The sequence below is a fragment of the Anas platyrhynchos genome, chromosome 1, assembly GCF_047663525.1.
Source record: "Anas platyrhynchos isolate ZD024472 breed Pekin duck chromosome 1, IASCAAS_PekinDuck_T2T, whole genome shotgun sequence".
In the NCBI taxonomy this organism is placed as follows: domain Eukaryota; kingdom Metazoa; phylum Chordata; class Aves; order Anseriformes; family Anatidae; genus Anas; species Anas platyrhynchos.
In genome coordinates this window covers 163146427-163162965 of record NC_092587.1, presented here as the reverse complement: position 1 = coordinate 163162965, position 16539 = coordinate 163146427, and the positions used below count along the sequence as shown (strand labels likewise).

The following is a 16539-nucleotide window of genomic DNA, read 5'->3' as shown; positions in this document are numbered from 1 at the left end:
CCAACTCTGTACAGTGAAGAACAGAATAAGCACACAGTTTTTTTCCAGACACCTTAAATTTGTTCTCACAGCTCTCTGAAGGCTTTCTGAGCCAAAACAAGCTGCTGTGTTCTCACTTTCTGTGTTACAGCCTGCCAGCTTTTACTGACACTCTCCATGAAGCCATCCTCCTGCGCCCCTTTCTAAAAACTTTGAAGCTTAAAATCAAAAGCATAGCTCACCTTAAAAATGGCACACAAAACACTGTCCTGAATGTAACCACTACGACCCATAATTATTTTGTCCAATGATTTATTCCAGAAATCTTATCTACACTATTGTCTTCCCTCTCATAATTACCTAACATCTGCATTTCTGTTTGTTTAATAATACAAAATAATATGTATTGTCATACATTAAAATTAATGCAGAATATTATTATATAGATAGAAAAATACTTACACAGGTAAAACGTTCTCCAAATGAATATTAAAAGACTTAGAATGAGTTTCTGAAGAGAATACTTATTTTTCTTCTACTTTTTGTTACAACTTAAAATGCTTTCATTTTTGCTTAAACTTTTGCTTAAATGAGCTTGAGCTCATTAACAAAACAGTAAAATGTATGCCATTGCAGGAATAAAGAATATTTAATCGCTTAATTCTACCTTAATCCAGCATTTGCTCCTTTTAGTATAGGGCTTTTGTGGATCAAACACAGCCCAATGCTAAGTTTAATATTAGACACCACTCTCTTCTCCCTGCCAAACAAAGCCTCTCTCTAACTCTAGTAATTACAAATCAGAGCAGTAGAACTGAATCTGCCCTCTTTCAAATAGTCAGGCAAAGGCCAGTATTTCTTGTAAATCCAAAACTTCAAGGTATCAAAGCAAGATGCTAAGCTGTCCAAACATAACAGAAATACAAACTTTATTGTGGCAATATCTGAAAATGAGCAAATTGGGTGTTGTTTTTGTTTTTTTTTTCCCCCTCAATCTCATTACAGAGATTACATAGGTCAACGTTTACTTCCAAACTGTATTCTAAACAACAACTTTGACAAAACTGATTTCCTCAATTTTAAGATTAAGAGATATTTCAACAGAACATCTTAAATTAAGTTCACACTGCATAAAAATACAATGTTTTCAACTTCTCAATTAAATGAAGGATTTTCAAGAACAAAAAGTACCACTATACCACACAACCAAATAACTTCAACAATTAACGCTTGAGAACCTGGAAGAGCAGAAATCCTGGTTGTATGTTTTTGGAGTATGACTTTCACCTCAGTGTCAAACACTGAAGAGATCAGTATTCTTTAAAATAAGCTAGTGATTACTTTCAGAAACTGGTTTAGGTAATATTATAAGCCTTAGAAACTTCAAAAGCTTTGTCTATATTTAACAAATTAAACCCAACTAAATATTTTTCATTATACATAAAAAACAGAACACCATACTCAAAGCATAAGACAGACACTTATTCAGAATACAAATCAATTTACAGTTAGCCTGTAAGTTTTACTACTTGTTGTGAGAGAGCTTCAAGTGTATGCCTTTTTCAAATTTATATATGCAAATGAAAGCAGTAATAACAGTTTCTTACTTTATAGATATCTAAACAATCCAATATTATCTAGATAGTTATTAAAAAGTTTACGGTTGTAACAAGCATCTAAATCATTGTTGAATAAGCAGAAGTTCTTGAACTCTTAGATATTTAATAGTTTCTTTGCTAAAAAATGAATAGTTTGAAAGAATACTGGTTTTCATCAATTTGATAACTGCTATAGTAACTGTAACCAAGTATGGAATTTGATGTTTTATTTTAAGAAAGGAATACTGAGGTCTCTTATTGAATTTCCATGCTGTTTTTTCTAACTCACCATTTCTTTTAAAACTGCACCACTCTTCAGAGTCTCTTCTTAATCTAACACATACCCATCTAACACATAACCTCTAACACATTTAATGTCACTGACCTTTTAGCTTCCACATGCAACTGTTCTTTCCGTAACACTGCTAAATCTCAGAAGACATAACATACAAACTTTAAACCACACACATGGCACGCTTTAAAGAGCTACTTGCCTTTGGAAGTTTAATAGGTGGCTCTTTGGATTCCTCTTCTTCATCACTGTCCGAATCCCCACTCTGCACGCTGTTCTTTGAAGCCAAAGATACAGATGCTTCCTTTTTTTGCCACTCCAATACACAATGGCGGACATTGCAGTAAACATTAAAAGCTGAAGGATTGCTATGTAATCTTATATCTGGTATGGTTACTGTACTCTCTAGGTTTTCCGTCTGAAAAAAAAAGAGGAAAAAAAGGTTGATTTAAAAAAAATAAATGAAAACTCTGTTTTGAAGCTTATTAGAAGTTTCAAGCTTCGCTAAATTTAAGTCATCTTAACAGAGCCTTAGAAATTTTGGCTGACCAAACGGTTCACAAACTGGTGACTGAACTTTCCTGTTGAGATATGAATCATATTTTAGGCAGGGAAGAAAGGAGGAAAAGGAAGAAATTTCAGTATATTCCATCTGGCTTTAGTCTCTCTCTCTCATACTGTGATGAGGACACCAGGATAAAAAAATGAAAAGGGACAGAGGCAGTGCAGACTAAAGTAAGGTTCAGACCTGTGCCACAGCCAAATGACTAGCAGAATTCAGGATTTATCTTTTTACCAAGATCAGTTTTGTTATTATTACTGCATTTTAAAATGCATTATTTATTGTGGTTGCTAATTTTAACCTCTGGAAATAAAGATTTAATCTGATTGCTAAATGTATATTAGAAATTTTTAATAGCGTTAACTGTTTTGTGATGGCAAGTTCAAAACCTCCCCACAGCAGGAACTGTGGATAATAATTTCGTATAACTAGAAAACAAATGAAAAACTAATGGACAAACTACTGAGCAAAAAAAAATAATAATTTGTCAAGGCCTGTGAAATTCTGCCCCATATTCTCCCTTTCTTCACATTGTAAAATGAGATAGGACAAACGGAAGACAACCAAAATCCACAACCAAAACAAACAGTCCAGGTTATACTTTCTCTCAGGTTGCGTACTACCAAAGACTAGGCTGGTGTGAGAAACTGGACTTAAGGTATACGGAATAAATGTAAGGAATTCCCTACAATACCCTGGTGTAGACAGACGGCACAAAGACTAAGTAAAGAAGGTTAAGAATGCAGGACAGCCTTGCTTGAACAAGGCAGGAAAAATTTGAAGGACAATTAAGCTAGTCAGGGCTATGACTAACTTCACAAGGTTATTTTCTTTGCTTGTTGAATTCTTTAGAAGTGGTGAGCATTGAGGCTTTTTGCCTTTTCTTTCTTTCCTTCTTTCTTTTTCTTTCAGGGGCCAGGTATTGTGAATTAATGCATTTGTTTGGCAGGGTAGTACAAAGCAAATTAGATTACAGTGATATGGAAAAGATCACAGTGGAAATACACATACAAGGGTGGGGAAAAGGACCTTCAACTACCACAGAAGTTTGAGAACCAGTGAACTGATATTTGAAAGGAATGGTTTATTTTTCTATGGTAGCCACAACTCTGAACGTCAAATTCAGCAATGATTCATAATACATTTTTACCTGCACATATGCTTTAATTATTAGCAGAAATAACAAGGCCTTCCAAATCAGAACATTTTAACACCATATGTTACAAAACTTAAAACTCAAAATAACTTCAAGATATTTCGTGGTTCATACAATTTCCTTTTATTTTTGACTGTGGTATAATTCTAACTGCACTGGTATATATTTGCATATCCTTCCTTTTTATTATTACTACAAAATTATCAGAAGCTGAGACACAAGGAAGCAATGGTTTACTCTGCAGGCTGTTTTATCCAACACTGTTAATTTATGTTACCTGTGTCAGTGTTAGAAGTAATTCACAAAAACAATGTAAAAAACATAATATATATAAATATAGTTAAAAAAATAAAGTAAATACAGATATATATTTTTTGAGCACAGCAGAACTTCTGGTACTAGAGATAGAACAGCAAGATAAGTTTAGTTCTTGTTCAACATGAACAGAAAGAAATTAATGAAGTTGCTGTTAAAAACCCGTGATATTAAAAAGTGGAAGAATTCAAGATACAGCATGCTGTGTTACTCCAGTGTCAAACTGTGCCAAAACAGATTGAGATTGGTATCAATGACAACGAGCTATTTCTCTTGTGGTTTAACCCTGCAGGCAGCTAAGCACCAGCCGTTTGCTCACTCCCACCCAGGGGGATGGGGAAAAGAATCAGAAAAAAAAAAAAACCAACGAAAAAATAGTAAAACTTGTGGGTTGAGATAAAAAGAGTGTAATAGGACAGAAAAGGAAGGGATAATAATAATAATATACATGCAGAACAAGTGATGCACAGTGCAATTGCTCACCACCCACTGATCAATGCCCAGCCCATGCCACGGCAGCACCTGCCCTGCCAAACCCCTGCCAAACCCCTCAGTCTTATGGCTGAGCATGGCACCACACCCTATGGGACATCCCTTTGGCCAGCCTGGGCCAGCTGTCCTGGTTCTGTCCCTCCCAGCTCCAGCTGCACCCTCAGCCTCCTTGCTGGGAAGTGTGAGAAGCTGGGAAGTCCTTGGCTCTGTGTAAGCATTGCTCTGCAACAACTAAAACATCAGTGTGTTATCAGAGTTATTTTTCTTCTAAATCCCAAACACGGCACCACACCAGCCACTATGAAGAAAATTAACTCTATCAGAGCCAAAACCAGAACAATTATATTCTTTAAAATTAATTTGGCATCAGAAAACTAAATGGTTATAACATGACTCTTTTCTATGTCAAATATTCATATATATACCCTAAGATTTTGCAACTGCTGATAAGACAAATACACAATATCAGCTTTCAGTTAATTCACTTGAATCTACCAGGTTTAAAAAAAAAGTGAATTTACTATGCACTTCCTACTTAACCGATAAACAGTTACAGGAAAAGAAAAATATCAGAGTTATCTCGCAGATCTCTATCTGAAGTCCACTGATCTGATTAGTATCACGCATTACAATTAACAACATCTGTGAAGAGTTTCCAGTTCCTTCTTGTCAGTTCAGCCTAACTTTTATTCCAGAACAACTTAACTTCTGGAACACATCTGAGTTCTGTAGCTTTGTAGCTTACAGCACGTCTTTTGAAATAGGTTGACTAAATCATCTCACCAGCACAGATAATTTTAGACATTACAGTGCTAGATAAAATACCAATGCCTGTTCTCTTGCCTATTAATAATAAGGTGACTAATTTTCAGAAATAAAACTCCTTCCTTATTCTCAATACTTTACAACTATTAAAAAGTTTCCTACGTAATGCTTTAGCTTTTAAATAGTAAAAACACTTTCACCATTCTGTTTAGTGTCTCATTCTGCTACAGAAGTACACAAACTATAGCTACAAAAACCTCCTATCCAGACCTTACTGCAGTACAGTTCTCCACAACCCCCTGCTCCATCTGAACAGGCAGCATAGCACTACAGTGACTCAGAACTAGACTTAATTTCCCAGCTATGATGTAGACCCACTGTTTATGTCTTACTTGTATCTCCACTTCCCCCCCTAATACCTTGTTTCTAAGAATTGTAAATTCTTTGAAACTAGAAACACTTTATAGTCCATCTGTTAGACACTTGACAAATATAGTCACAATCCTAATAATGCCCTTTAAGAATCATCTTGAAATACACTACCTAGTTTTCTCAGTTTAAAACCATTGGCCTTATAACTCTACTAAATAAATCCTCTTTTGAATAGCAAGCTGTTAGGTTGTAAAAATAAGTTAAAACTGAAGGAAAACTATGACTTTAACAGTTTACTGTCTTTCATTTAAGAGGAAAAAAAAGACGACTGAAATAAAAGTAAATGTACAAGCACACAAAAGTTTAGCATTTCTCAAGGAGAGGTAATAAAATCTATATTTAGTTAGGACAATTCTTTTAACGATGCTGTATTTCACTGACACAAAATTCACTGACTCGCCTGGATGCAATCCTGTGCAATGTGTTCTAGGTGACCCTGCTTGGCAGAGGGGCTGGACTAGATGATCTGTGTCCAGAGAAGGGCCTGGAGCACAAGTCCTGCGAGGATCGGCTGAGGGAACTGGAGTTGTTTAGTCTGGAGAAGAGGAGGCTCAGGGGAGACCTTATTGCTCTTTTACAACTACCTGAACGGAAGGTGTGGGGAGCTGGGGGTCAGCTTCTTCTCACAGGTAACTAATGATAGGACAAGAGGGAATGGCTGTAAGTTGCGCCAGGGGAGATTCAGGTTGTTAATTAGAAGACACTTCTTCTCAGAAAGGGTGGTTAGACTGCCCAGGGAAGTGATGGTATCACTGTGTCCCTGGGGATGTCTAAGGAAAACTTGGACCTAGAGCTTAGGGACAGGGTTTAGTGGGTGATATTGGTGGTAGGGGATGGTAAGACGAGATGATCTTGGAAGTCTTTTCCAACCTTAATGATTCTATGATTCTACAATCTCCAGAGGTCCTTTCCAACATCAACTATTCTGTGATTCTGTGAAAATACTTCTACATTGTGAAGGAAAACAGTTGCATATTAAACCAGAATGTCAACAAACTTCTATGAATTCAATGAAGAATGATCTTTAACTATGGAACTCTTTACTTCAAGACAAAAAAAATAAAATAGCATGTTTTGTTTTTAAGTGTACTGAGATCCACAAATATATGAAATGTCTTTTTGTAACACTAGAGATAAGGTAAAAAGCAGCTATCACTGAATTTCTAAATGTTCTTTTCTTTATAGTTACATAATTACTTAATATTGTAACCCAAAGCACTCACTAAGTCTAAGAATGACCAGAAGCACAGCTTCTAGGATGTCCAAGTTGAAGACAAGATGATGGCCAGGCTTTACATTTTTCCTTCCCAAAGCATTTGGTTTCCCAGAGTATGAAATTATCATTGCCCTAAAGAAGAATGGAGCTCCAAGACCGGAAAGCAGATTTATACTTTTCAATGAAAGTGAGACATTTTGAAATGAAACCTTTGTTGTTTTACTTGTTATCACTACAACTCTTATACGGAGATACATCATGAAACATGCACTGTAAAAATTAAGAGATACACAATATTTGGACATCTTCTGTTTTGTTAAAACATATGAAATTAAATATTGGTTGGAAAAGAGTATTTTTAAACAAAATGCTATTATTTCAAAATGTGTAAAATTAAACTTCAAAGAAGACATCTCAGCTGAAACCACACAAAGTGATGAAAACAGTAATGAAAGGTCATTTCAGTGGTCAAAAGGACTTAAACATTTTTTTTCAGAGGAATAGATAGTGAATCTGTAAAGTCAATAAACCTAGTTAAATTCCTCACAAAATCTTTCTACATTTTAGGTAAACAAAAAGAAAGCTGACCACATGCTTCATAAACTTAGGATAAAATTAGAAAAGTCTTCCTCTTAAGTTTTAAAGATACTGAAGAAATAAGAATTCAAATCTGGCCTACTAAATAATGAAATTTAAATGCAAGTCTGAGGAATTGCAAAGCCAATGTAAGTAATGAATCATAAACATGGCCTTAGTACATCAAGGTGAAAAATTATTTTTGTTACTTTTTCCCAAAAAAAGACAGAAGGCTACCTTATGGGAGAGAGAATGAAGCACAGAAACCCATACCCTGATGTGTGATTTGCCCTTGTAAATGTATCGCTCCTGCTAAAAAAGGGTGCATTATGCAGAAGAGGTCGAAAGGCAGACTAAAGGTTTTTCTTAATAAAATTGAGTGCCCAGGCTCACAAGTGCTCTTCTCAGTTAGTCCTCTGTGATGTTCTAGAACACACAAGGAAAGAATTGGGAAAACCAGAACCCTTTGGTTTCTTTTACATTTGTCTTCCACCTGAACAATCTGATTTACCAAAAGATGAAATTTTGACATAGCTTATTTTCTCATGAATTTACTTCCTTCCTCTTGAACTAGATAACTGCAAGAATGGTTTATTCTCAGATGTGATGGAAATAGACTATAACCTAAGAGACGAAAGTTAATCTGTTGTTAAAGATGGTAAACCTGAAATAACCATCTGATCTAACCTGTGTGTAACACAGAGCATAAAACCTAAACCAAATTCTTTGAACAGTTCAAACATCTTTAAGAAAGGGATGCCCTCTTGAGGTTGAAACAACGAGTGATAGAGAAGACATTGAAAATGTTGCCATATTATTGAAAACTGTGTTTAAAGCAACAAATATTTACCTTAGTTGATTTATTTACCTTTCACATCTAATCATTATGCTCATGTCTTCTCTGGCCATTCAAAAAGGATCCTATAAATCCATTTATCCAATGCAACTATATCCAATAAATACGTTGGACTATGAAGCTTGTGGGGAACAGTAATTCTGGATTTAGCTTCCTAACTAGTAGTTCAACTAGGTAACAACTATCCAGAAAAACAAGTTTCCCTCTATACAGTAAGTGATCAAAGATGTTACCTTCCTTTAAAAGCACAAGTTTCTGTCACCAGACAACACACAAAGACTAACCACCTTCTGCACTGTCTCTTCTAATTTGTAATTTGTTTTTCTGTGTTGACAGGGGGTCTGATAAAAACGATGAAGGCTAAAAACTTTAATTTCACAGTGACAGAAAAAGAGGTTAAAATTTAATTTGAACTAGAAACACTTCACTGTACAGTACTGACAAAAGAAGTGTTGAAGATAAGTCTCTTCTATACCCTGGTCTGGAGCTGCACTAGTTGAGATAAGCAGAACAATCTGGTAAGTATCCAAAAAGGCAATATAAACTTAAGAGATATTGTGCTTGCTTCACCCTCCCAAAGTCATCCGTCTTGAGATAGAATAACTGCAGGAGGTTTGGAAAAGACGGATAAGATGGCCAAAGCAATCTACAGTTTACTTGTATTACAGGGGCATTCAACTGACTAGAAAGTACTTTCACCAGCTAGTTCAGTGGTAGTGTCCTGCAGAACCATTCTAGAAAAGAGCTACTTTCACCTCATTGACTACAGCAGAAACCTAGGAATAATCCTCCATGCCTACAGTCAACCTTCAAGAAAATCCCTCCAAAACTCTGCCTTTAATGGAGAAATAATAGCTCTCTAATAGAGAAGGAATACATGTACAGCAAAGCAGTATTACAAACTACTGCTACTTCTGCCTAGGCTTCTGCAAAAAGTAAAGCATGTAAATATTTTGATGAAGTTCACTGTACTGCTCCCAGCTGTTTAAAGCAGTATGAGCAGAGGAGAAAATATTAATACAAACTGTTAAGTATCATCTATTCCACTACAGAAGAATTTTCAAGGATAACTTTGAATTATGTAGACACTATGTGCTTGCTCCCTTTCTCCTTCAGCCAATATGGACAGAACTTTACAGCACTAGTCTCTAACTCCTGGCTAGACGTGCATCTCTTAAAATTTAACTTTAAGATCAACATATTTCTTAGCTATATTTACAGTTTAGGAATTGGGGAAACAAAACACTGGTCATATCCAATTGCATTTGCTACTAATGTTCAGCATGGAATAAAAAGGTTAACATTGGTATCATGGTCACACAGAATGCAGTAAAGATACAAAAAAAGCTGGACTGTTATCTTTTCAAAACAAATGAATTGCTATTTTTCTCACATCTCTCAACTGAAATTACTTTCGTTTTTCAGTCAGAACTTTTAGAAGTTAGTTACAGACATACCTTGTTGCGTGTTTTTACTTTTAATTTAGTCTTCTGTTTCCTTTTCAATTTTTTCTTGCTAAAAAGTTTCTTACTCCTGAAAAAAAAAAAGCAGAAAACATAATTATAATTAAAATTCCTTCCTTTCCCCATGGTAAACAGCAGTACCAGCAAATAAAAATATGTGGTAAGTCCTCTAAAACTTTTTCTCCTAAGCAATAAGAACCAATACAGTCAAAATTTCAGTGTACAGAGGTCTTTAAAATTGTGCTTTCCTAATGCTCCACTGGATTGAGAACCTTTATTCTCCTTATTTTAAGCAGACTACCTGCTAGGGCAAGAAAAAAGAACAACCCTCCATTTCATACTTTTTACCTTACTGTTTCTGTTACAAGCCCATTAGTACCATACCGATGCTAGAAATTAGAATACTTAATGATTCATAACTGGTTACATTAGAACCAGAACATGTGTTTTGGTCCTACCAAAACCAGAACGCTCACACCAGGACACACACCTTTTGTGAAGTCTTTACCAGATATAAAGATTCAAGCCTCCCTATACAAAAAGACGTCTTCACAGATGCATCATTTGGCAGAGCATTCAGGCGATGGAAGGAAACTACAACGTTTGAACATGCCACTTTTTAAACTTTTGTGTGTTCTTTCCCCACCCTCAACTTACAGACTTATTTCCATCACTTCACACTACAGCTCCAGCTAACACGTGCTCCTCTAGTCCTCTTCTGCCCACACCTCATTCCTACCACATTCTTTTTCTCCTCTATTTTATTATCCAATTAAAAGCAAACCAACAAAAGAACATCGAAAAAGACACCACACACACAGAGACATTTGACACCACCACCAAGACCACCAAGAAAATTCTGCTTGAGGTGTATGTGTTTTAACCTATTCTATGTTTTCTCTATTCTGTTCAGACTCCGAGCCCTCAGTAAAACAGGCAGACGTTATCTGTGCAGCACACAGCTTGTTCTAGACTGGACTTTAAGCAGCAGGTACTAACATTCTTCTATGCCACTCAAACATTACTCAAACGGTTTACAGTTCAGATTAGTTAGAGAAATAAAACTATGGAATCTGAAAATCACTAGTTTCAATTTCAGAGAACAAACTGGAAAGAGACTGAGAATCAGGGTGATACGTTACTTGAACAACTTTGTTCTGAACAATAGTTGAGGGACTAGAAACGTATTGCTTACAACTCTCTCCTGTACAGTGTTCAGACTTCAAGAGGATACACCTCTTGTGGTCCAGCAGGCAACAGCTAGAAACTGAAGTTTGATTGACACTCACCAGTCACAAAACAAGCTCAAAGAAACCCTGCAAAGAGTAACCCCAAAAAGCTGCCCACTAGACATTTTATCACCTTTCCCACCTTCATCTATTAACACTCAAAGGGTGGCACACACTTCTTCAAGACACTTCCTGCAAAAACAAATCACTTCACCACTTTTCTTAGAAGTTTTGAGTCTTGTATATAAAAAGGAACAACTACCATCATCCTGGCAGTTAAGAGAGGCAATTTAGTTGAGGGGGAAAAAAATACAGTATGTTAAAGCTTATGAAGAGAACCTAGATGACCTCCTAAGGTCCCTTCAATGGTAAAGGATCAATGTATAAGAGTCTGCCCAACGTGTTTAAGAGGAAGGAAGGACGGGTAACAATCCACATAAACTCTAATGTCTGCATTTCCACAACCACCCTCCATAGTCTGTTTCACTATTTAGTTACATTTATACTGGACAAGTTCTTCTTCCTTATTCTGTTGTCAAACACAACACTGTAGTCACTCAATCTTCTCTGGACCCTCTCTCTTATAAAACTTTTATTCTAAAGTCAGGTGTAGAAGTCTGGATTTATTGTGGACTCTCTTAGCCAATACCAAATGCAAACCACACTGACTAAAACTGAGACAGTACTTATTTATTCACTGTTGAGCAGAGGAGGAAGAATTGCCTCATATGCCTCCAAGGTCACACCTAACTGTATTCTAGGTATTACCTGGCCAGCTTCACAGAACCCACAATAACATGAAAACTTTCTCCTGCAAACCTTCAAACTGAGCTTGCATTACACTCTTTACCTAGTCGTACGTTTAATTACGCCTTTCAGTACAGTACAACTGCTCAGTAAAATTTGCACTTACTAGAGCCAACTTCAAAAGGGCTTTTCTCTTTATTCTTTTTCTTTTTTAAAGAAAAAAAAAAAAGGACAGTAACTCAACTTGCCAAGACATTTTAAATTTAATCCTGCCTGCCAAAAGCCTTGTAAAGTCTCCAAATTTGTTACAATCTGCAAACATCACGAGCACTTTTTCCTTTCCATTTTGTAAATATTTCACAGGAGCTGTCCCTATTTTGGTGCCTATTTTTCTCATTGGCAGTATTTATCAATAAATACCTCAAAATGAAACCTCCTTTTTTTCCTCTCTAAGACTGGTTTCGTCTCCAAAGTGACAAAACCCTTGCCATTTTAAGGACTAATTTCATTTGTCAACAACACCTAGATAATGTCTTCTTCAGTTAGTGAGTGGAAAAGATCAGCCATGGGCTTATTTCCTCTTTCAGAGTCCAAATGGTGGTGCTGTGACCTCCCACATTCGTACATCAACTATTATAGATGCTGCAAATGCAAGCTTTTCCTAGTCACTCCACTACTGCAGTCATTATTTTCTGCAAGTTTTAGGCTTAAAAAAAGTCCTGCATGCAAACTACTTGGGTATAGAAAAGCCATACTGAAAATCCGCATTTCTCTTCCTGGTTTTCTTTTCTTAAAACAAAATCTCAAGGATACTGAAATTCAAACATTTTTTGCAGGAAGTATAATTTCACCTTGTATCCAAAAGAAACTTCAGAACTAGTAAGCAATTAATCATTAAAAATAAATAATCAAACAAAAACACCCATCAACTCTAACTTTATAAACGTTTCTGTATTCATACCAGCTGTTTATAATTTACCTGCATATATCAAAGACATGCACGATATTCACAGCTCTACAGTTACATGCCATCGTGACAGGAGGTTTAATACTGAGATAGGAGAGATAATATGTGGTCAAATATTTTCATGAAAAATAACATTAAGCAGATTATGAGTCATTTCCAGTTCAAAACCACAAGCATTAATTATCTGCCTGTTTCTTCTACTGGCTGAAGATTAACAACACCTGATATGGCTTGGTTCGGTTGGATTTTCTAGCTAAATTATTAATTAAATTTTGGTTCACAATTCTAAATAGCTGTAAACTGTCATGTGCAAAGGTCCTGAAACTCCCTGCTAACAGTCTAATTCCAGTGAGAAAAGGCTTTTAACTTTCAAGCCAGCTATTGATTCTGTTTATCAGCATCACACACAAACCAAACTTTGATTATCAGCACGACCTAGGCAGGTTTTCTGTAAACTGTTTAGCATTTGAGACTAAATTACTAGTTTTGATTTAGACCGCAAAGGAAATCAAATGACTAAAGAACATGAGGAGACCTTGACAATAAAATGTTTGTGGCAAAGAATGCATAAGTGGTGCTATTACAGCCTTTAGAGAAAAATCCACTGAAAATAAATGCAAAGACGTAAAATCACACAGATGTTCAACTCTCAGTGATCAACTCACAAATATTTAGCAATTGTCTCAAACCAAAAAGAAAAAAAAGTGGCAACAGATTGCTGGGCTTTTAAATGACACAACTGCAACTTCCATTCAGCTTTGTGGCATCTCTAGTGGAAGGAAGTAACAGCATGTTTAGCTCATCTGGTTTCAAATCAGAAGTAGCATTAGCTAGCATTTGCAGTATTTGCTGCATTGCTTGGGGGATGCTCCTCGATTGCCTCAAAACCACTGATCTTACTCTGTTTGAAAGACCCGAGGAAATGCAAACAGAACACTTCCCCCAAGGCTTAATAGTCCTGATGAACTTAAAACTTCTGTTCCTTCTCAAATTTGTTTTGTGCGCTGAGTGTTGTTTACCTCAAGTTCCACCCAGCAAACCGTCAGGGTGGTACTGGATTTGCAGGAAGTCCAAACGCCTTTGTGATTTTCTTTTTTAAATAAACATATTACAACACCTGACTGTCATAGTTGTCTCAAAGCCTTATCTTTACAGTCACCCAATGGCACACACAAGTACCACTACTCCTAAGTCACTGCTGAAGAGCTAAAATACTACAGACTTATTTCTAAGAGAGATGAGGAAGAGAAGATTATTTTGAGTAAACCAAGTTGCATCAATATAAAATGACTGCCCAGAAAATGCAATGACTTCAGTACTCCCTCCTTTTAGTCTGGAAGGTTTTAATTTATACCTCAAAAGACGTTGCAAACACAAGTAATTTTCACACTTCTACCATTTAGTTTGATGATTTTCCTTTATCTTCCCACATCCAAACTTCACCAGAACATCTATCATGGTTGTTGCATAATGCAAGTGAATTGTCCTTATCCTTTTCACTATCTAGACAAGAGATAAAATAGCTGACAATGTTCTCAACAACTCTTAAAGCCAGTTGAGAACTTAACAGTCAGGATTAGAGCAGACCAATATGACAGTATTTTGGGTGTCAGCTACACGCAGCCTGAACAGGAAAAAGTTGATGAGGCCTGCAAGAAACCTCACAGGCCTTGATCCTTATGGGGGATGTTAACCATCCCACTATCTGCTGGAAGGACGACACAGCAGGGCACAAGCAACACAGTAGGTTTCCGGAGTGCCTGAGTGGTAATTTTGTGACGCAGATGACTGAGGAGTCAACGAGGCAAGGCACATTGCTGGACTTGGCATTCAGACAAGGAAGAGCCAGTTGGGTGCATTGAAGTTGGGGGCAGTCATGGCTGCAATAACACCGATACACTGCAGTTCGGAGTCCTGTGACAAAGGAGCATGGCAAAAGCAGAATCACAACCCTAGGCTTCATAAGAGCAGACTTTAGCCTGTTCAGAGGTTTACTCTGAAGAATCTCATGGGGTATGGCCTCCCAGAGAAAGGGGTGCAGGAGAGCTCATTTTCAAGTTCTGAGCTCGAAAGCAGTCTGTTCACACCTGCAGGAAGTCAAGCAAAGGTGACATGAGGCCTACATGGCGAAACAATTAGCCCCTGACAAAATTCAACCGTAAAAAGGAAGACAGGAGAGATGAAAGCAGAGTCAAGTCACCCAGAAGGAATAAAGAGACACTGCCTGAGCGTTCATGGATGGTTGTATAAAAGCCAGTGCCCACCTGGCGCTGAATCTGGCATGGGATATGAAGGACAAAAAGGACAAGTAACTAAAGGAATACTAGGGAAAACGTGAGCCCAATGCTGAACAGGGTAAGGACCAGGTCACAAAAGACTTTGAGCACCTCCATCTTTAATGGTAAGACTAAAATTCGGCAATCACATGCCGCTGAGGCCAGAGGGAAGGTAAGGATGACTTACCCTCAGTGGAGGAGCATCAGGTTGGGGAACATTTAAATAAAATGGACATGCACACGTCAACAGGACTTGACAGAAAGTACCTACAAGTACTGAAGGAGCTAGCTGCTGATACTGCAATGCCACTCTCAACAATTTTTGAAAGGTCAGAAGAAAACAAACGTTCCTTCTGTCTTCATGGGTGATGAAGGACCTGAAGAAGTACGGGTTTGTCAGCTTCATCAACTAGAAAGGTGATTGAGTAAATAACCCTTGAAATGAACATACAAAGGACAAGAAAGGGACACCGGTCAGCTTGGATTTATGAAGAGGAAATCACGCTTGACCAAACTTTCATTCTACAACAAAAAGACTGGCTTGGCAGGTATCAGGAGAGCAATGGATATTGTTTATCTCAACACTGGTAAGGCTTTTGGCACTGTCAGTCACAACACTCCCACATACAAACTGTGGAAGTACAATCTAGATAAATGTGGACTGAGAACTGGCCAAATTGCTGGCATCATAGGGTTGTGAATAACAGGACAGAGTCCAACTTCAAGCCAGTCTGCAGATAACAGAAAATCTGGAGGAGTGGTCAACACATGAGATGGTTATGCCACCATTCAGAGGGGCCTCAACAGGCTGAAGAAATGGGACAAGAGCAATGTCATCACGTTTAACAAAGGGAAACACCAAGTCCTGCATCTGGGGAGGAATAACCCCACGCACCTGTACACGCTGTCAGCCAACTGACTGGAAAGTAGCTTTGCAGAGAAAGACTGCTTTATGTAGAAAGGTTGGAGTAGACAGCCTGCAGAAGTCCCTTCCAACTTCAACCATTCTGTGATCCTCAGTGTTTACATACTGAAGTAAAATTTGACTGCTCTGTAACTGTGCTTGTACATTATAGAAAGAGTACATTTTTTCTAGCATTGTTTAGCATTTTCCTGGTACCTTGCTATGTTTCTGATTATGCTTCCAAGTAGAGACATACTGAGCTTTTCATCTGTTCACCATCTGGATCAGCAAACACAGCAAATTTAGGCATAAAAGCAGACTTCTGTGGGAATTAGCATAATGAAAACTACGGTACTATGCAAAGCTAACAAGAAAACAAGCGATGAAAAGCATACCACCACACCTAAAGTATATGCTTATATTAAGACAAGCCAATCACTTGAATCAAACACACACTATCTTGGATATAGCCAATACCTGTGGGTATTGGAAATGCATGACAAAAAACATGCAACATCAAGAGCTGCTCGATGCAGATGGATCAATGGAAAAGAAAATGGATCCTGGAAAAGACTGAGGAGAGACCTCGTCAACGTGTATTAATATCTGAGGGGAGGGCGTTGAGAGGATGAAACTGGTTTCTTCAGTCGTGCCCAGTGACAGGACAAAACGCAGCGGACACAAACTGAAGCACAGGAGGTTTTGGCTTAATAT

General features: G+C 37.3%; 1 protein-coding gene across 34 annotated transcripts in view; it reads right to left on the bottom strand.

Moving 5' to 3' along the window:
* MYCBP2 (MYC binding protein 2) overlaps positions 1-16539 on the bottom strand; it is a 193443-nt gene that overhangs the window by 159378 nt on the left and 17526 nt on the right. For all 34 annotated transcript variants that reach the window (XM_038182409.2, XM_038182484.2, XM_038182684.2 and 31 more), the window contains exons 2-3: positions 9697-9772; positions 2072-2287 (exon numbers count right to left, since the gene is read on the bottom strand). In XM_038182409.2, the coding sequence (XP_038038337.1) occupies positions 2072-2287; positions 9697-9772 (292 nt within the window). The remainder of the gene's footprint in view (positions 1-2071; positions 2288-9696; positions 9773-16539) is intronic.